At 40.4% G+C, this 23422-nt stretch overlaps 1 protein-coding gene across 4 annotated transcripts in view; it reads left to right on the top strand.

Annotated features, from left to right (window-relative positions):
• Positions 1 to 20599, top strand: part of STX11 (syntaxin 11) — a 52024-nt gene extending 31425 nt beyond the window's left edge. For 2 of the 4 annotated variants that reach the window (XM_032873109.1, XM_032873108.1), the window contains exon 2: positions 19713 to 20599. In XM_032873109.1, coding sequence (XP_032729000.1) covers positions 19718 to 20581 — 864 coding nt within the window. In that variant the 5' untranslated portion in view covers positions 19713 to 19717 and the 3' untranslated portion in view covers positions 20582 to 20599. Of the gene's footprint in view, positions 1 to 8313; positions 8333 to 19539; positions 19545 to 19712 lie in introns of those variants that run through there. The other 2 variants (XM_032873110.1, XM_032873111.1) reach the window with 2 other exon arrangements.
• The last annotated feature ends 2823 nt before the right edge of the window (positions 20600 to 23422 follow it).

Consider the following 23422-nt stretch of genomic DNA (forward strand, 5'->3'; position numbering starts at 1 on the left):
CTCGTCCACTTGCTCTACAACTTCCAGAATTTTATTGTTGCTCTCTTCTCTCTGCTCTTTCTCCCTGTTGGTGTATGCCTTTGAGAAAGTTCTTTTAGTAGGAATTTGGAAGGGAGCAGGAATACTCTTCAATTTACATTTCATCCAGAATATAGAGGTTATCTTTAAAAATACAAATGTGTTTTCTAGAATGAGTGGTAAATTAAGGCACCATGTAAGAACAGATTTTTCATCAAAATAACTATTATTGCCTTAAAAAGTAGAGACAGGAACATAGGACTGGGATGTTTCAGTGGACAAGTTTGGATTTGCCTGAGGGATGGGGAGGAGGGAGGGTCATCTCTGATTGAAGGGCATGTCTAAAAGGAGGGCAGGATAAAATGGCCATAGTGGAGTTTCTTTAGGCCAAGATAGAGGGAGGACAGTAAGTAAAGACCAAACAACTCAACATCATTTACAAATTTTCTGTTGATGTTCATGGAAAGTGTGTATGTTTACCATGAGGAGTAAAACCGTTAAGTACTACATTTGTTGAAAATTCACTCCCTGTGGGTCAGGCACCTTACTGAGCACCCCTTGAGGTTGGTAAGTGTTTTTCCAGTTTGCTCAGAGCTGGGAGTTCAATGCAGGTTTATTAGACTTTGCTTCCTCTTTTAAATACTAAACTATTATATCTTTGTGTCATAGTTGACACGAGTTATTGAAACTAAGAAACTTTTGGGCATTACACCATTAACTTTTGGGCATTACAGAAAACCGAAGATGTATCTCCCTCATTATCTTCATAGTTCTGTCTTTAAGAGTGTCGAAAATCAGGAAGTTGCATATGTTGGTTTTGGTTTCAGCTCTGTCTGTACTTTAAATATATCAGAAACCTATTTCACATTTCTGAATTTTCATTTTTTTCTTTAAAATTGCTTTCTATAAGCTTTTTGTTGTTGTTGTTACTTATTTAAAAAATACTTTGAAAGGACTGAGACCACATCTTTTTTGCTCATTGAGCTAGTCTTATCCTCTTACATTGCCTGGCATACGGCAGGTACTCACTAAATATCTGTTGAATAAACACATAAGTCTTTCTCATAGTAGCCCACGCAAACACATGTGTCCTGATGGATGTGCACAGGAACAGCAATCCCATAGCTTATTTTATGAGTGTTACTTAAAAGTTAGTTAACAGGGTGCCCAACTTGGTTTATAGAAATAAAATAAACCTAACATGCCATAATTTCTATGCTGTCATATATATTTTAGCTAATAAAATTGAGATATTTTAATATAATGCCAAAATCTAATAAACACTCAATAGAAAGTTATGGTATTTAAAATTATATGCATTTTACGGTTGTTGGAATTAATCTATAGGGTTTTGACAATCTGTACATGGGGGAATAGATAAAATTATTCTTTAGCTGGAGACTTTTCTGCAACTTTGGACAGATTGGAATTTTTAAAAAGATTTTTATTTATCTGAGAGAGAGCAGGTGAGAGAGAGAGAGCACAAACAAGGGGAGTAGCAGGGAGAGGGAGAAACGGACTCCCCGCTGAGCAGGACGCCTGATGAAGGGCTCCATCCCAGGACCCTGGGATCATGACCTGAGCTGAAGGCAGATACTTAACCAACGGAGCCTCCCAGGTGACTGACTGACAGGAATTTATCTATTGATTCCAATTATGAATGTTACCAATACCACTATAAAGATGCAACTTCCCTTTTATCCAAAATAGAATCACCCACATAAGGGAAATTGTAATTCTGTTAATATTAAAACGTTTATAAGATTACTTTTCAACACCTGAAGGTGTTGATTCTACATAGCACTAAACGGCACAACTGCTATGTGGGACGGTTTATATTGGGGTAAATGTGTAAGAAAATTGGTCAGCTCCTGCTTTTAAGTTTGTTACTTTTATTTTACAAGGAGCTATTGTTTATCTTTTTTGACAGTCATAATCAGAGATACTCACTTTGAAAAAGAAGTTTTCATTATAGAAGAGTTTGTTTCCTTGGCCCTGCTTCATACAGTAAATAAAAAACATCCAACCCATACTTTGTTGTGCTTCAGAGTGAATATAGGCCATTAATATTCTGTCCTCTGAGTAATTTAATAATGTAGAAACTGGTAATAGAATAGTTGTATGGTGTTAGAGGATCATTTTAGATCATATGGTCTGTACATGTTTCTTAAGTGGTAGTCCTTGTAATATTTTGAATAAATTACCTAGTGAACTGATTATGGGTGACAGTGTACAAAATAACCCCTAATCCATGTTTGTAAAATACCGTAAGATATATGGAGTGCTTTTACATGCATTACTTACATCATTTAATGATCTCCTCCATACCCATCTTCCCCTAAAAAGACCCTTATGAGATAGGTGGTGTCATTACCATTTTACAGGTGAGGAACCTGCCATTCCAAGTCCTGAGAACTTTTGCTCAACTTTATACAGCTGGAGATGGAAGTAGGGATAAGTGCTCTGGCGGTTAGCTGAGCGCCCTCTCTCCTATACCACATTTGCTTTCAAGACTCACGTCAGCTAACTGAGGGGCAAGGTTTCTTCCCTCCGTGGTCCTGTATGTAACTGGAAAGCAAAACAGAGCCCACCACTACTAACAAGAAAACTTTACTAGTGGAGTGGGGAATAGGGCTTACCTTCATGAGACCTGTATGAGGGAACTCCTCAGTGGATGTTTCCTGAACTAAAATGGTTAATCTGCTCCCCAAAGAAAACCTGGTCACTGATTTTATAAACACTGAATCTTGAAGATAGCAGTCCTCAGACGGACGTAGCATCTTAAAGCTCTTCTGCCATCTCTGGGATATGTGGAATTGGGGTCACCATTTTGAGATTCTTAAATATGAAAGCAAAAGTGAAGGATTCTCTTCCTTTTTAGAACTTCCTTCTTTTTTACAAGTTGTTTTCATTGTTCCCGATTTCACCTGCATATAAATGTTCATGGTAGAAAGTACAGTGGGATATGCCCTCTAGGCCTGTCTCCCTGAGGGGCTCTCTGTCAGGCCTCTGGCTGGAAGAAACCCCAGACAACTCCTGTGGTTTACTGTGGAACAATTCTATATTTCGCAGTGCCAGGATCAGTTCTGACTGTGGTCTCTTAAGTATTCACAACCTTATAAGATAGAAAAGAGTCTGTATTGATTGTCTTATATAGTTATTATAAATAGTAGTATTAGATGATGTGAAAGTTTTACTCTCTATATAAAACAATTCTGTATGATTTGATTCCTCTTCCTCCTCTTTCTTCTTTAAAAAAGAGCATGTGTTGGGACACTTGCGTGGCTCAGTCGATTAAGTGTCTGCCTTTGGCTCAGGTCAGGATCCCAGAGTTATGGGATCCAGCCCCGCCTCAGGCTCCCTGCTCAGGTGAGAGCCTGCTTCTCCCTCTGGCTGCTGTTCCCCCTCCTTGTGCTCTCTCTCTCTCTGACAAATAAATAAAATCTTTTAAATAAATAAAAATAAAAAAGATCCTGTGTTGCTTTTGTACTCAGAAAAAAAGGGATTTTACAATGAAGAAATTGAAACAAAAATTATTTAAACCCCCAAATATGGGTGAGATGGGTAATAAATTGTTGGTGGTATATTAGCAAATGCACTGTTTATGCGAATAGTTGCTGAATATCCCTTGTTTGTTTTTGTTTTTGTTTTTCTTTTTTTTTTTTTTTGAGTGAATTAAAAATCATGAGGAAGCAATAACAGGGTATAAGAGAGCTTACTCTGCCAGGCACTCTTTGAAGACCCGTAGGTGGATTATCTCATTTCATTCTCTCTACCGTCTCAATACCATCTATCATTCTCAACACCATCCCAGAAGGCATTTATACTTGGGGAAGAAACGTGACATAGCAGAGGTTTAAAAAGCACTCATCTATTAGGCATTGCCCTCTCTTACTCCTGGGAACCCTGAAAGTGAAGCAGTCCAGGCTATACCCAGTGGTGGCAAAGCTGGCCCAAAACTTAGCCACTCTCCTAACATTTCCCTGAGCATATGCAGAATCTGAAGCAGATTCTACAACCCTGAAAAGAAGTATCCTGATTGCCTTTAACACCCTGAGAGGTCAATAGGGCCATAATCAATTTCTGCTGTTTCTTCAAAACCTAGTTCACATCCTTCTAATTTTTATGCTTTTTTAGTATGATAGCAGGAAACATCTCCGGCCCAGTCCTGGATGACAGAGGAAGGTGTGGAATATGGCAGTGGAGTCATGTTTGGAAGTTGCATTTTGTCTGCCCAGTGTTCTTTATTTTGGCGATCTGAATGATAGACTTATGATACACTTAAAACCGTCCACCTCCATTTCAAAACTGGCTTTTCAAGTTCTCAGAACCTCTTATCAGACTGAAACTCAATCAAGGTTAAAAGTGCTGTGTCTTTGTGCTGTCCTGTCCCCACCACTCAAGAACGCTTACTTAGCACGCTGCATTACTAAACAGTTTCTGGCCTTTCTTGTGGAGGCTGCTTGTGTTTGAGATAATCTTTTTTTAGCATCTTTTTTTTTTTTTCCTCTCTTTACTCTGATTATGACCACAATCTTCAAAAGGAAAGGAAGGCTATCCTCAGACATGCTAAGAAACACATACTCCTTTTTTGTGTATGCTTCATATTAATGTTTGCATACAATATAAACGGGATATTATAAATGCACACTGCATTAAAATCCAAGGATGTAACGGAGTCATGATCATCAAGTAGGTAACCTGCAGCATTACGACAGTCTTTTGGTACACACTGCTTCTGTGTGTGTGTGTGTGTGTGTGTGTGTGTGTGTGTTTACTTTCCTCCCAAAAATCACTTTTATTACTTTATTTTTTAAAAATTTTTATTTTTAAAATTTAAATTCAATTAATGTATTATTTGTTTCAGGGGTACAGGTCTGTGATTCACCAGTCTTACATAATACCCAGTGTTCATTACATCACGTGCCCTCCTTAATGCCCATCACCCGGTTACCCCATCCCCCAACCCTTCCAGCAGCCCTCAGTTTGTTTCCTAAAATTAAGAGTCTCTTATTGTTTGTCTCCCTCTCTGGTTTCATCTTGTTTCATCTTTTCTTTTCTTTTCCTATGATCATCTGCCTTGTTTCTTAAATTCCACATATCAGTGAGATCATATGATAATTGTCTTTGAGAGAGAGATCACAAGTAGGCAGAGAGGCAGGCAGAGAGAGAGGGGGAAGCAGGCTCCCTGCCAAGCAGAGAGCCCAATGCGGGACTCGATCCCAGGACCCTGCGATCATGACCCGAACTGAAGGCAGAGGCCCAACCCACTGAGACCCAGGCACCCTATGTTTGTGTTTTTAAATCACAAGCAAAAAATTTTCATTCTAAATGCCTGAGCATTTACTTTAAAAAAATTATGATTTATCCATGATTCGTGTCGTTCTCTCAGTTCCTCTTTTTTTTTTTTTTAAAGATTTTATTTATTTATTTGACAGAGATCACAAGTAGGCAGCAGGCAGACGGAGAGAGAGGGGGAAGCAGGCTCTCCACCAAGCAGAGAGCCCCATGCGGGGCTCGATCCCAGGACCCTGAGATCATGACCTGAGCCGAAGGCAGAAGCTTAACCCACTGAGCCACCCAGGCGCCCCTCAGTTCCTCTTTAAAGAAGGATACTTACTATAGGGTACAGAGAAACCTAAAGAGGGAAATGTCAGTCAGCTTTGTCAGCATAACAAGCTACCCCCCCAAATCATACTCTTATTTCTCACAGGTATGAGGATTAAATTAGGTAATTCATGTAAAGCTTCTACAATGGTATGTGGTGGAAAGCAAGTACTGGGTGTTTCTTCTACTTGGCTCAACTGAACTCAGTCATACTGCAATGGTGGGTAACCTGAGGGCTGCCTCTGTCTCCATGTGGTCCTAACCCTCCAGGAGGCTTAACTTGAGCCTCCATGTCATGGTTTCAGAGTTTGCAGCAGTAAGAGAGGACTTGCCCCAATGCACTGTGCTCCTCAAGCCTCTGCTTGCATCCTGATTTCTATTGTCTTCTTGGTCAAAGCAAGTTTCCCAGCCAAGCCCAGATTCAAAGCGGGGAGAAATTGACACAACTTCTTGCTCAGAGTTACAGCTGAGAATCTGTGGCCATTTTTGTGCAGTATAGTCTGCCTCCCGCAAAGTGTATTCACATTTCTGCCATATTCCCCTCCATCCTGGGATTCCCAGGAGTCTCATTATGAAATCAGCTTCTAAGTCCAGAGGCTCCTCCAGGATCTGTATCCCTTCTGGACACTTCTGGGACTCCTCAGACCTAGCTCTTTGCATGTGGATGTTCTTGATCCTAAGACAAAGAACAATGAAAAAAAAAAAAAACAGTTATCTCCCCTTCCACACCCAACATAGAATTATGAAATAGGGAAAGGACAACCAAAAGACATAACCTATTAAAATAAAAACACATTAACAGGTTATAAGTAACTATCACGGTTCCATGGCAATTCTGTCCAGGTCTGTGTTGCTGGTACCCCCGCTCCTGGGCCAGGGGGTGATTGATTAGGACCCAGTTCTGTGTCTCAGGACTGGTTCACAGGTTCCTATTTCTCCACTGCTCCTGGCTCCACCTTCTGAAACATTCCTCTTTTCCTGTAAGAAATGACTTATTTCTACTTCCAAATAGCTTCTTTAGCCTACTTCCTGCTCATAGGAAAGCAGGCACCCAGAGACCTCTTTTCCTCTGAATAATTTCTGTCTTGCCTTTGTGCTTATGAGGAAAATTCTCTTTAAAACCTTGTGGATTTCCTAAGAATCCCATAGAACCCCTGCCCCTAAAACTCACATCCACATTTTTTTTCAAGACAGACCTCTACTTCGGGCCAAATGTCACGCTGCCATGAGATCACATGTTTAGGTGTTTCAGAGCCCCTTTTGCCCTGCTGAGAAGGTCTATGAGGCACCACATTAAATGTTACCAAGGTCTTTACACTGAGGCCATTTTTTTTTTCCTATGAAAATATTTTCTTCCAACTGAGGAGATTGAAGGTAAACAGTTCTATTTTCCAATCTTGCACATTCTGGCTCTTCCCTATCTTCTCTGCATAATGCTTATGAACTAGATCACTCAGGTTTTAGCACACCTCTCTCTTGCAGAACCTTATATGCAGCTAGAAGCACTCAACGAACACTTTCCGCCTTCTGCCTGGAGACCTCCGCAGCTGGATCCAGCCTTCACTGTGGGCATTTTCAAGACACTGTCTTGCTGTTACATAATACGGTTTCCCTTTCCCCCAACTGCTGCATAGTTTCCTCATCACTTTTTCCACCTCCACTCACATTTTGCATGCCATTTTCCCAGTTTTTGCTCATAGCTACCTCACTGCTTTTCACCTGTTCTCTGGTCTCAAAGTCATGGCTGAATGTTTCAGGTTTTGCAGCATTCTACTTCTAGCAGCAGTTTCTGGATCAGTTAGTTTCTGCTGTGTTGTGCTGGGGCTCCCTGTGCTAAGCCCTCTTGCACAGTGCCTTCCAAGACGCTCGCATTATCACTTTTTTTCTCACATCATCATATTAGGTGATGTCCCATTGGCCAAAGCAAGTCCCCTGGCCACACTCCAATTCAAGGAGTTGGAAAACAGTCTATACCTCTTGAGGGGAAGAACTGCGAAGAATGTGTAGTGAATTTTTCTTTCAAACTTCTCCAGAAGAGTATGTACAAATCTGGGGAGGAAGAATGGGGGCACTTGGGAGGCCAGGTCAAGAAAATAGGATGTGAATTGATGGTCATCACATTATGGAAATAATCTAACAATTTGATGTTTTTATAGTTCGGAAACTATGAGGTGCCAAAAAAGTAAAATTAATAGCAATTACTTATCAAGGTTCCTCTATTAAAGTTCTAATATATACCAGGTTTATGAAAATGCTTTACATATATTAGTATCTTTTTGCTATAAGTGGAAATGTCTCTTCCGTAAGAATTTTTCCCTTCGAATAGCCATCCATTTACCATTATTTGTAGGGTGCTTAAATATAATGAACTTCTCTTTCTTCATCTTTAGAATTAAGGCATGGATGCAAGATAATCACTAGTCTTTCTGCTTCTCTGATGTAATTATTGGGTTGATTGAAAAGAGAACCAATAAATAACTTTCCCTTACCCATCTGATTTCTATTCCCATTGAAATAGAAGGAAAAAATAGAGGCCAAACTGTTACCTTTGTCACCAATAAAGACAAGGTTGAAGGAAGTGGCTTCATTGATGGGGAACTGTGCTTTATGTCCCTGAACCTCAAGTTAGATGGATGTACCCTCCCCATCAGCTGACCTCTCCACTCCCACCCAGGAGCACAGTGGAGGAGAACATGGGTTCTCAGTGGTAAGCCACCTTTCAAAAGGAAGAGGGAAGAAGAGGCTGGGCTATCATGGGCAGTTTCTCCTTGGAAATTCACCAATCAAATAAGCAACTCTGCTCTTTGGCAGGAGGAAGTGGGGAGAGAGGTCGACAGGGAGGGAAATGTCAGAGTGGTGACAAATGTTTCTTCTTAGCAATGTGTACACCACATACCCTCAAGTCTTCACACAGCTTCAGCGCAGGATTGAGTGGACAGAACATGAACATAGGATCTGGACAGATGTAGGCTTAGATCCCAGCCTTCTCACTTACTAATGGAATGGATTGGATACAGAACTTAAATTTTCTGGGATCCAATTATTAGTCAATTGAAAATTTTGTCTCACGAAGTTATTACAAAGGTTATTGATGGATTGTGTATCAATCAGTTGTCTGGTACAGGGACTGGCTTAAATCAGACACTCAGTTTGTCACCGCTACCAGTTTTTCCTTCCCTGCTTTACTTAGTAGGTTTGATTACAGAGGGTTGTTGATCAACATGCAGTTTACCATGATTAAATTCTTGGCTTTTATCTAATTTCTTACTGACTTCTGCTGCAACCTGTGAAGAGAATGAGAGGTATATCCATAGCTGGGAATAACTGAGGTAAGGTTTGCAATTTTAACCCTGAGGCAAGAGAAGCATTTGAAAACAAAGTGTATCACCACACAGTTCAGAGATGTTAATAATGACAGTCTGAGTCACCAATAAACTGTATGTAAAGTCCTCTCTTTAAAGAATGGAGTACATCGATACGTTTTAGAAGAGGATTTCCAGCAAAAATGAGTGAACCCCTTTCCTATTTGAAGGGAGAAGATTCAGTTAGGCAAAAGTCAATTCCATGGAAAAACCTGCAGTGATGACATTGGATAACAGATTATTCTGCATTTATGTAAAAATTCTCAGTTAGAAATAATAATTTTTTCCTTGAATAATTGAAGAGGAGTAAGCAACCAACAGGATTAGAATCAGTGGCTCACAGGACTTTGTCTCAGAGAAAGAGGAACAGGAAAAAATATCTACAGATTCCTTGGGTTGGTCCTTAATTATGAGTTGGGAAAGAAAAGGTCATTAATGATTCTTGAAAACTCTATTGATTACTCTATTGATTTCCCCTTTTTAAGAAACTACCCTGTGGGATACATGTAAAATATGAAAGTTTAATCAAAGTCATATTGCGTTGAACATTTATTCCCCACGATGTTTTTTTTTTTTTCTACAAAGATTTCTTCTATATTTTCCAGTCATAAATTTGTTTCACTTTCAAGGGACAAACCCAAATCAGATGTAGAATACAGCAACTGGTTTTGTTTGTAAATCCACATACAGATAAGAGTGGAAAAACTTATACAGATGATCAGACCTTGACCCTGGAACTCTATTGTCTTTACTCTCTCCCTTACCAAGCTCATTCATTAGCCTTTCCTCTGTTACCTCTTCCATGCTCCCGACTGCAAAATTTCTATTCCCAAGAATCAGTGCTTGGTCATTTCAACAGTTGGGTCAATTCTAACTACAGTGACTCTTTTTTATAAGAGAATTATCTGTGAACTTTAATTCTGTGGACTTTTGGCAAGTTGTAATGAGTTACTCCTCCTGTCTGATAGAATAACAGAGCTTCTAATAATGAAAGCATTGTAGTAGGGAATGCAGGGGAAACTTTGAAGTGAGGAAATTATTATGAAATAGAAGGTAATTGTTCTAATGGTGCCAAGGTTTTCATGTGTTCATTCAGACCTGAGTTATTAGATGCTAATAATTGTTGCAGATATAAAACTCGATTGGGGAAGAGTATGGTCTGAATGCTTGGGTCCATCAAAATTCACATGTTGAAATCCTAACCCCCAACAGGTCTTTGGAAAGCAGTTAAGTCATGAGGGTGGGCGCTCACGAATGGGGATGGTACCTTTATAAAAGAGGTCCCAGAGAGCATGCTTGTTCCTACTGCATTGTGAGGATACAGGGAGAAGACAACCATTCATAAACTGGGAAGCTAGCCACCACCAGACACAGACCCAACCATGCTGGCACCCTGATCTCAGACTTCCAGCCTCCAGAGCTGTAAGAAATAACTTTCTGCTGTTTATACCTGCTTATGGTATGTTATAGCAGCTCAAACGCACTCAGACAGGGATTATTTCCTAGAAGATTAAAGATGTCTTTCTTTCTTTTTCTTTTCAAATTTTTATTTAAATTCTAGTTAGTAAGCATGCAGTGCAATATTGATTTCAGGAGTAGAATTCAGCAACTCATTGCTTACATACAATACCCAGTGCTCATCATAAGTGCCCTCCTGAATGCCCATCACCCATCTAGTCCATCCCCCACACACCTCCCTCCATCAGACCTCAGTTTGTTTTCTCTCTTTTAGAGTCTCTTATGATTTGGTTCCCTTTCTCTCTCCCCCCCCATATGTTTATCTGTTTTGTTTCTTAAATTCCACATATGAATGAAGTCATATGGTATTTGTCTTTCTCTGACAGACTTATTTTGGTTAATACATAATACACTCTAGTTGCATCCATATCGTTACAAATGGCAAGATTTCATTCTTTTTGATAGCTGAATAATGTTCCATTATATGTTATATATGTATTTTATATATAAATATATGTTTATATGTATTTATTTATATATGTTATATATATTTATATATCATATAAAATATGTAATTTTATATATAATATATAACAAAATAAAAACATGTCATATATATTTTTATATATTATTTTCTAAAAGATTTTATTTATTTATTTGAGAGAGAGACAGTGAGAGCATGAGAGAGGAGAAGGTCAGAGGGAGAAGCAGACTCGTGTGGAACTGGGATCCCAATGCAGGACTCGATCCTGGTACTCTGGGATCACGACCTGAGCCGAAGGCAGTTTCTTAGCCAACTGAGCCATCCAGGTGCCCTATTTTATATATTATTTATATATATGTATAAATGTGTGTATATATACACACACATAGAGAGAGAGTGTGTGATTAAAAAGTGGAGACTATTTGCCCTTTTAAATTAGATTCCCCAAAAATGCTTTGGAAAGACTCTTGGCTTTGCTTTAGTGAAGAGGGGAAGAAACATTTATTCTTATTTCTTCTAGCTTCAAACTTATATGATTTGAATCCATCTCAAATAACACTCCTCAGACTCTCATGTTATGCTTTGAGTGAACTGCAAAAAATTAAACCACTAAATGTGTTCTTGCCAGTGTACTTTGGATCCAACACAACTTCTGTTTCTGATCTTTTAAATTAACCTTTGCAGTAGTATGAAGATAAGTCTTTTTAGGAACTCCTATTTTAGCCTGTAATTTTCAGAAGTTCAAAGAAGGATTTTTACCTCTTAGATGTGTTATTTTTTAAATCAAGACGTAGAGCCAAATGCCAGGTTTTACTCATTTGAGTGAAATTGTTTGTGAATCTGAATCAACCTGTTTGGGACAGCACACTTGTCGCCTGCTAAGCGTTGTGTTCCTATGTTGTGTCCTGGAAGGTAACTGCTGACTTACCACGGCATAGGACCTATGGGACTTCCTGGCCCCACTGACTGGGCAGGAGGGTCAAGAAGGGCAACCACACAGGGCTGTGCAAACTGGGCCCAGTACAAGACGCCACAAAGATGAGAGAGACTGGAAGTCCATCCCATGCCCAGTTTGCCAGATGCTGTGCCCTGGTGCAGGGCTGTATCACTCAGAGAAAGGGGCACCTTTCTAGCATTCACCATGATGTCATATGGTCCCCACACACAGGCTCATTAAGATGCTATATGGACTAGTGGTGGATTTAGACATAAAGACACATTCTGATTTGTAATCATCATTTTATGTTTATAAGACTTAATATATGGCTATAAAATCAGGACCTAGGACATACAGATTATATGACCTGAAAATCAGAACATGGACACTTCATTATTGAAGTAAGGGAGTCATTACTCAAAAGTCCTTATTTGGAACTATCACGGGGCAGGATATTTTTAGTTTCCTTAATAGTTGATAATGTTATACAAAGCCTATGTGTGCATGTGTATGTCTCCCTCTCTCTCTAAATATGTTCTTTTTTTAGTTCTCATTGAAACAAGAATCCTAAACTTCCTGAACTCAAATAAAGAGGAATAAAGTCTCTAAAGACATTTCTTTGTCTTCAGTACGGAAAGGAAGCTCCTTCCATCCTTTTGAATTTGTCCCCCTCCTGTAATCTACAAGCTGATTTTGGTAATAAACCTCAAATGATTGGCACATTGCCTTGCATTGAACTGTGTATCTCCAAGTCTGAAGTTTCTCACTACTTGTAAAAAATACTTCAACACATTGCTGTGAAAAAAGGAAAGGTTTTGTTTTCTGGAAATAGGCAAAATTTACTTAGTGTATGTATTGCTTAATGTATAATGATATATAGATTACATAAAGACCTCCTTTTTAAAAAAATTTTTATTTACTTGACAGAGAGATCGCACGTAGGCAGAGAGGCAGGCAGAGAGAGAGGAGGAAGCAGGCTCCCTGCCGAGCAGAGAGCCTGATGCGGCAATGCGGGACTCGATCCCAGGTGCCTGGGATCATGACCTGAGCCAAAGGTAGAGGCTTTAACCCACTGAGCCACCCAGGTGCCCCTAAAGAACCCCTTCTAAATTAGTTCCTTCTTTAAAGACCTTATCTCCAAATACATTTGCATTCTGAGGTGCTGGGGTTACGGCTTCAATACATGAATTTGGGTGGGTGATATAATTCAGCCCGTAACAATGCATGAACAGTTTTGTTCTTGTTCCCCTCAGTAGGCAAAAAGTTCCTGTCGTATGATCAGAGATATGGCCATGTGCTCTGTTTACGGCTGGTTCCCTTACAAGCAAGTAGGAACGTTCATGGTGGTTCTTTGTAGCATCCAGTATGTAGGTTCTTTGTGTATCATAACCCCCACTCATTGACCTTCTGAGGTATGTACAAACCTGCCTTCTGAATCTTTTCCTGTCTTTCCGAATCTTTCCCTGTCAAGTTTGTTCATCACTCAACCTGAGGACTGTTGTAAGTTGTCCAGAACTGCATTGTGTTTATGAATCAGAAGCTATCATGATAATTATCTATGAATGGGTCACAAGTTTGGGTGTGCACTGAAATCACCTGAGGATCATCTTAGAAGTCCTGAGCTGGAAACTCTATGGGCTTAAGCATCGGTAGTGTTTGCAGCTTTCCAGAAGATTCTATTGCCTCCTAAAGTCTGAGAACCCCTGAGCTACCATCACTTCTCTGTTCCTGTATTTTTGGGTACATAAAATCTAATTGCCCAATGAAAGTAGGCTTATGTAATTTCCCCTTCCTTCCCTGTGGGACGTTGTTCTCAGGACACATGATATGCATGCCTGAAAAGGAAAGTACAAGACCGAAGCAGATTTCTGGTTGTTGGTCATAAAATTTCAGTTGAATTTTTCATCTCCACATGACTCAAAGCAGGATTTATTTTAGCAACTTTATGAATACAATTTATTTTAATAACTTTATGAATAAATTTATAAATTTATGAATACAAAAAATGTATTACATTATTCTTTATCATAGCGAGATAGGATGGTCAATAGAATTGTTTCATTTTCTTTCTCATTTATCATAGTTTCCTTTTTAAGATCTCACAGTACAGAATCAGGCTACTGGAAGTGTCAGTTAATTTGATGTTCTTTCAGGGCCTGCTTCTATATTTTGGTATAACTACATTTTAACCTTTTGGGCAACATTCTTCGAAATAGCAGCTTCGTGGTTCACTTTTTTTTCCTCTATTTTTTAAATTTACATGTTATTTTTTTCCCCAACTTTTTATTTACATTTCAGTCAGTTAGCATACATGTAATATTAGTTTCAGATGTAGAATTTAGTGATTCATCACTTACATACAATACCCAGGGCTCATCACAAGTGTCCTCTTTTATACCCATCACTCACTTAACCTCCCCCCCCGCCCACCTCCCCTCCAGCAACTCTCAGTTTGTTCCCTATAGTTAAGAGTCTGTTTCTTGGGGGCGCCTGGGGGGGCTCAGTTGGTTGAGCATCAGACTCTTGATCTTGGCTCAGGTCATGATCTCAGGGTCCTGAGCCCTGCATAGAGCTCTGCAGAGCTCTGCATTGGGCTTCCTGCTCAGTGGGGAGTCCGCTTCTCTTTTTCCCTCTCCCTCCACCCCTCACCCCTGCCTGCATGCTCGCTCTCTTTTTCTGTCTCTCAGATAAATAAAACCTTAAAAAAAAAGTTTATTATAGAGTTTAAATACTAACCCTTTATCAGATATGACATTTGCAAATAGCTTCTTTCATTCCATAGGTTGCCTTTTAGTTTTGTTGATTGTTTTCTTCTCTGAGCAGAAGCATTTTATTTTGATCAAGTCCCAATAGTTTATTTTTGTTGTTGTTTCCCTTGCGTCAGGAGACATATCTTGGTAGAAGTTGCTATGCCTCATGTCAAAGTTTACTGCCTGTGTTCTTCTCTAGGATTTTGATGGATTCCTCTTTTTGTTGAACTTCTGTTGTAGTTTTCCTAATGCTTGCTCCCTGGCTACCAGGAGCCATCCGGGTCCATGGGACCAACTCAGTCTGGGGTGGGTTGGGCCAAGAAAGGTTGGTAGGAAGGCAAAGTAAAGGCCACATTCTTATCTATACCTCCATGGAGAATCTTTAATTCCCTACACTGTTCCTTTCATTCTCCTCACTTAATTATGGACTTGAGCCTTCAGATGAGCATAGGCCTTCACTTGATTTAGGATCCATGCCTTTATGGTTTTCAGGTCTTGAGAAGGACTGATTATCTCTGAACATCTTCTTCCAAGGCCATTTTCTGTATGATTGATGTGTGTTTTTCTGCTCATATTATGAATGAGATGATCCCCCCAAATAGCTTTTTTGTGGCTTTAGAGGAGCAATAAAGAGCATGGGACCTGTCTTGGATTAGTGGGAGATCAGCAAACAGATTTCTAATATGTTGTGTGTGGTGCTTTACCTTAAGAACCCATTCATCACCTTCCATTGTAGTGCCTCCTAAGTCTTGGCCAAGAAGCAAGGATTCTTCTACTATTCTTAACCTGGTTCATCAAAATATACACATTCTCTGTACCATCTACCTGTTGCATAGTAGAATATACTGGATACTAACTTAAGCAGATGGATACAGTTCAACTCTGTACCAGCTAGCTAATGTACTTTGTTCAGGTCACATAAGGTTGTTAACTGATTGCAACACGTATGTCTTAAAGAAGGGCCTTAAGAAATTAGTCCTTTAAGCAAATCATATTTATAGTTTTATGGGATTGTATTTAATTATAAAATCTACATTGGGCATCATAAAAACTTTGGAAAATACAGAAAAGCACATGGAAGGAATTAAAATCATTTATAATTCTACAATTTGAAGAAACCAACTATTAACATTTTGATGTATATTGTTCACGTCCTTGTTTTAGGATGTATGTGTAGTAGCGTTTCACATCTCCTTCTCTTTACCTAGTTTTTCTACCTAAGATGGTATTTATACTTTCCTACCATCAGATAGCCTTCTAAATTGTGCTGATTTAGCAGATAATACCTCATTTTTGCACACTTAAAGTATTTCTGAATTTCTGTAAAAAGAGCAAGGTGATGGAAATTTTTTTTTTAAGGTGATGGAAATATTTACAGCAAGGGGCTTCACACACTCCTGCATAAATTTTTAGAATAAATGTGCATGGGGCAAAACAAATAGACATTTTATTTTATTTATTTTTTTAAAGATTTTATTTATTTATTTATTTGACAGACAGAGATCACAAGTAGGCAGAGAGGCAGGCAGAGAGAGAGGCAGGCAGAGAGAGAGGCAGGCAGAGAGAGAGGAGGAAGCAAGGTCCCTGCAGAGCAGAGAGCCCGATGCGGGGCTCGATCCCAGGACCCTGGGATCATGACCTGAGCCGAAGGCAGAGGCTTTAACCCACTGAGCCACCCAGGCGCCCCCACAAATAGACATTTTAAAAGCTTGTGATACATATTGCTAAAAAAGATTCTATCACTCTGCTCTCCTACCAGCATTTTTTCAGAGTTCCCAGAATCCTCACCAATTTTCAAACATTATTATTATTATCATCATTATTATTATTATTTTAAATCCTGGCTACTTGGTGGGTGAAAAAAAAATGCAGTGCTTAAAATTTTATATATTTTATATTAAATTTTTAATAGTGAAGTCCTTCATGACTCACTTTTATATATTTACCGAAGAAGTTTTGTGTAGTGGTTAAGTACAGCTGCTCTGGGGCCCAAGTGTTCCCTTCCGGGCAACCATGGGTAAGCTCTTTTATCTCCCTGTGTTCACGTACCAGCTCTGATAATGGCGATACTTACTTCATGGAGTCCGTATGAAGATTAAAGAGGGTATCACATGACAAGTGCCTAGAAAGCACTTGGTATTACAGTAAGCACCTAATCCATATCAGTTACTCTTAGGTTCTCTAGCATTTAGATTTCTTCATGTATGTGTTGCTTTTTCATTGTCTTTATTTGGGCAAGTGGTTTTGTTTTTGTTTTGTTCTAGCACGAGGTTTTAGTATATTAAGTACATTAACCCACTACCTGCATATATTGTAATTTCCCCCAATTTATGGTTTGCCTTTAAGTTTTGTTCAAGGTGTGGACATTTTGGGTATCAGGAAATTCAGGCTAGGGGATGGCATAGTTTTGGTCCAGCCTGGGTCTTTTTTCTGCCCCTCAGCCCTGCCTGTAGGAGAGTTACATCCTTATCACTGGGAAGGTCCGGTATTGATTCTTGTCACCAGATAGCAGAAATGGCATTTGGAAGCAGGATATTAAAAATCATTATCTTGGAATAAAACTTCAGCTTAATTTATGCAAATAATGATGATAGCAGATGACAGGTCATGGATAATATTTCACCACTTCCCAATTATGACTAAATCCAACTCGTCAGCATTCTATAGTGAGATAAAATTAATTTCTTCAACTTGGAAGAAGCTTTGAATTTGAGATCAAGATCCCTCATAGATTGAGTGTCCATTAAGTGCTACTACATTTTCCTTCTTTTCTGCAAATGACACAGTAGGAGGATAATCTTTGTAGCTACACAATCTTGTGCACAGGGGGAACATGTTCAGTATTTTGGCATTTACATGTGCTACTAAAAATGAAAGTTTTTCACTTCCCTGGAAAAAATGTGGACATAGAGAACATTATTTTCCCTTGCTATGTAGCTATGAATTAGAATCACCCTTGCAAAAACACGGAAATTCTGCTAAGCTGCCAACTTGTTTCAGAAATTCGTTAAAAGTACAAATATTGCAGACAACACCTGAACGTGTACATCGACACACAGTTCTGATATGAAAGTAACATCTATGTTCATCTGTGTATATGCCTGTTCCACATCCAGTTTGTACTCCTCCCAGATTTGCTCAGTCTCCACTACCCCCTAGTTCTTGGCTGTCCGATCAGTGAAGAGCCAAGAACCCAGCCGCTTCCTCTGTTGCCTCATTCCCTAACACTGCCATTTATTTCAGCCTCCCCCAAGGACCAGACTTTGGCAAGGCCTCTGTAACATCTGCTACATGACAGCCACTGCAGCTCCAGTGTAAGGGAGTGACTTGATGCTCCCACAGAGGCTTACATGCCCTCATGCCTGGTTTCCCAGCAGCACCAGGTCATGGACATAGGACTTGGTTTCCCCAGTGGCAGCCCTGAGGAGTAGAGGGGTTTTAATGTCCATTGGCTGAATATTGACCAAGAAGAGACAGGAGACAGGCAGGAACCAACAAATTTATTTCATTTATGTCATTTGTGACTCCCTTTTTCTCCTTCTCATGGACTATTCCAGGTGCCATGACTCAATGTAATCTTTCTGGAGACTTCCAGTTGACTAAGCAACTGGCTATGTTGTTTTGTGAAGCGGTAGCCAGCTCGGTATTTGTCTCTGTTCTTTCCCACTTCACATCCCTGTTCCCCCTCACCCTGGTGGCCCTGAGATTGTATCACGAGTAATATGTTGGCACATAAAATTTTCTTCCGACTGCTTTCTTGGGAACCTGGGATAAGGCAGCATCTGAGAGCTTTCATATAGATTTAAATGAATATTTTATACTTAAGTACAGTGTTTAGCATTCAGGTATGAGTAAAATACCAGCATGTGCATAAAAACAACAACAAAAGTACAAATATTGCTACTGTGTAATGGTTAAATCAGAGTGTTATATTACTACTAGGCTACTAGGGTTATGTGTGACTGAAATTTTCCATATTAAAAAAATTTTCAAATAGTTTTGTTAATGATACTTAACACTACGGACCTTGGGAAAAACTGAACATCTTTTGTTTCTGACACGTCATCTGGTTATGCTGCGTGATTGCCGCATAGATGGGTATCTTCTTTCTGCCCATCTCTCCTACTTACTAAAATCACACTAAACACTTGCTTATCTCTTTCCCTTTTAGTAACTTCTATCAGAATATATTTTCAGATGTCACCCCCTCAAACAGTCACTCAAACTGAAGTCTGTATCAGTGATAATGAACAGAGAGGAGCAAGGAAATTTCAACATCCAAATTTTATACTTCCTCATTAGATTTTTGTCTTTGTTTTGTTGTTTTACTTCAAGCATGTTTTACTTTTATAAGATTTTTAAGAAATAACATTTTTTAAAAGATTTTATTTATTTATTTGACAGAGAGAGATCACAAGTAGGCAGAGAGGCAGAGAGAGAGGGAGAAGCAGGCTCCCCGCTGAGCAGAGAGCTGGATGCGGGGCTCCATCCCAGGACCCTGAGATCATGACCTGAGCCAGAGGCTTAGCCCGCTGAGCCACCCAGGCGCCCCGGGAAAACATATTAAACTAATGATTTATATGTTAACTGTTTTAAGAACTCTTAGGAATCTTGGGACCAGGCATGCTAAGCTGTTGCTGAAACAGACAAAAAATCCACAGCCCTTAGAGCTGGTCCTACAGCCTTGGCAGTACATTGATTGTCCTTATTTGAAAATCTTTATCCTTGCAAGTATTTTCTTCTTCTTTTTCCTTTTTCTGTGCCTGTTTTGACTTGCGATTATTGGAAAGCATAAGGCAAGCAAAAGTGATTGGTTCCTCATGCAATCTGAAATTTTACATTGCTGACTGAGTTCCGAGCTGCAGATGTCTCATGGGCTAGGTAGCACAGCTGTGTTCACGGCTCTCGGTCACGTTAGTCCTTTCCTTGTGAGCAAAATGTCATAGAATATTTAGCTCCTGTAGTACCTGTGTTGCCTGCAGCCGGGCATAGAGAACTGGCAGCGCTGGGCAGAAGTTTCCTTGTTTTGAGCTTCAGTGCTCTCAATGCGAGTATTTGACTCGCTCAATGAGTTTAACCCCAGTCTCTACTTGCAGGCAAAATGAAGGACCGGCTATCTGAACTTATGGAGTTAACCAAGAACTATGACCAGCAGTTCGCAGACGACGACGATGACTTTGACTCGCCCCACGAGGACATCGTGTTCGAGACGGACCACATCTTGGAGTCGTTGTACCGAGACATCCAGGACCTTCAGAACGAAAACCAGCTGCTGATGACCGACGTGAAGCGGCTGGGAAAGCAGAACGCCCGCTTCCTCACGTCCATGCGGCGCCTCAGCAGCATCAAGCGCGACACCAACTCCATCGCCAAGGACATCAAGGCCCGGGGCGAGAACATCCACCGCAAGCTGAGCGCCATGAAGGCGCTGAGCGAGGAGGCCGAGGCCCGGCACGGCCCCAACTCGGCGGTGGCGCGCATCTCGCGGGCGCAGTACAGCGCGCTCACGCGCACCTTCCAGAGCGCCATGCACGAGTACAACCAGGCCGAGATGAAGCAGCGCGCCAACTGCAAGATCCGCATCCAGCGCCAGCTCGAGATCATGGGCAAGGACGTCTCGGGCGACCAGATCGAGGATATGTTCGAGCAGGGCAAGTGGGACGTGTTCTCTGAGAACTTGCTCGCCGACGTGAAGGGCGCGCGGGCGGCCCTCAACGAGATCGAGAGCCGCCACCGCGAGCTGCTGCGGCTGGAGAGCCGCATCCGCGACGTGCACGAGCTCTTCTTGCAGATGGCCGTGGTGGTGGAGGAGCAGGCCGACACCCTGAACGTCATCGAGCTCAACGTGGAGAAGACCCTCGACTACACTGGCCAGGCCAAGGCGCAGGTGCGCAAGGCGGTGCAGTACAAGAAGAAGAACCCCTGCCGGACCCTCTGCTGCTTCTGTTGCCCCTGCCTCAACTAGCGGATCCGCCCGGCCGCCCCACCCTACTCCACCCCTGCCAGCAATGGCCGGGAAACACCCCGGGGAAGATCTGGGGCTCCTCCACGCAGGGGTGAGTTGCCCCAAGCCTTATGGACTTCGGTCTTTGGAGAAAGAAGAATTTTGAGGGGCGAGAATTCCCAACCCATCTTGTGTTTGGGAAGGGGCTGATGCCGTCCGGTGTTTCTTCAGTAAGGACAGACACCCACTGAAGTTGTGTGAGGTCATCATCCGGCACGTGGCCCCCTTTCCCTCTCCACGAAAGCCGGATAAAGAACTGACGCTGTAGCTTACTGTACCGTGAATGTCCATGGCATGCTTCCTAACGAAACTCTCGGGGGAAGTCAGTTCTGCATCGGCTGGTAGTATGAGCTCGTTATCAAGGCTCAAATTCCTTCACCTTATCCTGAAAGTCCCTTGGTTCTGTTCAATTTCACATGACCTGGATCTGGGGGAAAACTGTCCGTCTTTCATTTCTGATTCTTCATCTGGCTTATCCTGTGTGATTCCTGCCTCGATGCATACCTTCTTTCTGCCCACCTCCCCTACTTACCACATTTAACACATTATTTCCTTATCTCTCTCACTTTTAGTATTTCCCATCAGAATGTATTTTGGATTTTTTTCCAAATATTTTTAAGCACTGAGTTTTGAACACGCACTCAAATTGAAGTATGTTACCTGTCATATTTTATATATTTTTCATAAATAATTTAAAATTTATCTTTTTACTTGATAATACAAATGCACATAAATATGTAAATGTAAAGTACTAATAGTAACACATGTACAGAAGGACCAATTGGTTTAACTTGACTTTTGTAAATATGGTCTATAAATACCAAGAGCAGGACTTGTACTGGTCATTGGTGTTGGTTTGCATGTTTTGAGTTTATCTTGCTCCCATCTGCATAGTCAAAATTCTATTTTGAACCACTCTGTGTTGGTTGTGATGGTAGAGACAGATGTCAAAGGCTAAAATGCATACAGAACTGGAGATGATAAAATAATGTCTTTGTAAATACTTCTTTTGTTTTACTGTGGACCATTTCTTTCATGTACTGAAAGGGAGTAACTTAAAATAAAATAATTGTGTTTCTCAATTTAGCTTAATAAACATTACATTATAATATCCCCTTTGTGTATTTCTATCTTGATCACTTAAGTCTTAGTTTGCTTTTTCAGTTATTATTCTTAAAAATTCTTCTACTAGCTGCGCAAGGCTGCAGCGTCTAGATGGAACTCTGAAGAGAAGGGGAAAAGAGGAAAAACAATTCACTTGTGGGTGTCCCGCTTTCTTTCCCAAGTTACTTACAATAGTTTAGCAAATCATCCTGTTTCAGAGATTTGGTTTTGTTTGCAAAATTGTAATGCCCTTACCCACATTTACCATGCTTTCTGTCTTTCTTCTGAGTCAACCCTTAACTGCTTTTACTCATTATTTACTAAATGAACAAGTTTACTCAGCAGTCAAAATTCTCGGTTCTTTAACACAGATCTTAAAAAGGAATAGAAAGAAGATCCTGTGAACTCTTTGGAACTTACTGACGAACCTACTTATGCCCATGAAAATCTAGCTCTGCCCCTAATTTTGATTTCATGGTTAAATATGAGAATTGTGGAGACCAAGTTCACTGGGCTCCTCTCAGATTTCTCCCAATTTCTTTCTCAGCTAACCCCATGGATATGTTTCATTTTTAACTGAATTTCCTCACCCCCACCCCCCCAAAAGAAACTTCCCATGGCTCCATTGCTGTCTTTCTTTGTAGAAAAGTGATATTGTGATATTATTTATATAGACCACCAGCTGGTTTCCCTGAGAGAGAATGGTTCATGAATTTGACTTCTTTAAACATATACAGCATTTTCTTTGCCTAGAACCAATCATAAAAGTAAACCAGTTTGCAAGCTCTGTGTATTTTTTAATTCCCCACATTTCACATTGGAGAATTAAGTAAACACTTTCATTTACTAAGTGGTTAGTGAACTGTTGCCCATGACAAAGTAGGAATTTTTCTTCTTGCTTTTTAGTAACTCTCTGAGTGTTGCATAGTAGTTAAGAACGCTGATTCATGACCTCCCTCTCTCAGTTTAAATCCTAACTCTGCCTCATACTAGCTATATGATTTGGGCACATTACTTACCCTGTTTGTGCCTCAGTTTCCTCTTCTGTAAAATGGACATAATAAGGCCTACTTCATCAAGGTGTTGTAAGAAGTAAAGGCTATCTATGTTCATTATTGTTATTATATAGCTTTTTGTAGACTGAGAGAGCTAATACTAACAGTAAATTAATAGTCATTAACTTCTGAGAGAAAAAATGTTTATTTTTCTGTTATTTTCCATTAACAAAATGAAAAAAAGAAACTAAGACCTATCTTCTTCGAATATTAGGGCTTTTTTTTTCTACCACAAAAAAACCATTTTCACAATAGCATTTCTATTCCTTCTTATATCCAAACGTGTTCTGAAAAAGTATTAGATGTTCCGCTTAAAATTAACAGTTAAGCAGGAAGCAGCTGTTCTGTCAATTTGGCGAGGTTGTTCTCCTGATCTTCCCAAGCTGTGAATCAGAAAGTGTTCCGTTGTAGAGGCCAGGTCACAACAGACTAAAGGGAACAGCTGGCTTTTCCCACATCCTGCCTTGTTTCCCCCAAGCCCTTCCTGGCTCTGAGTGCCATTCCAGTGTGTGAAATGCTGGTGTTTTCCTCAGGAAAGGGTACTCCAGTGCCCCCAAGAGGTGCTGCAGAGGTTGGCTTTACCCAATCCCACAATGCCCTCTTGGCAAACTCTGAAAGTTGACTTAGGGCAAGAAGAAAACTT

The sequence above is a fragment of the Lontra canadensis genome, unplaced genomic scaffold, assembly GCF_010015895.1.
Source record: "Lontra canadensis isolate GAN:19392208 unplaced genomic scaffold, GSC_riverotter_1.0 scaffold47, whole genome shotgun sequence".
Classification (NCBI taxonomy): domain Eukaryota; kingdom Metazoa; phylum Chordata; class Mammalia; order Carnivora; family Mustelidae; genus Lontra; species Lontra canadensis.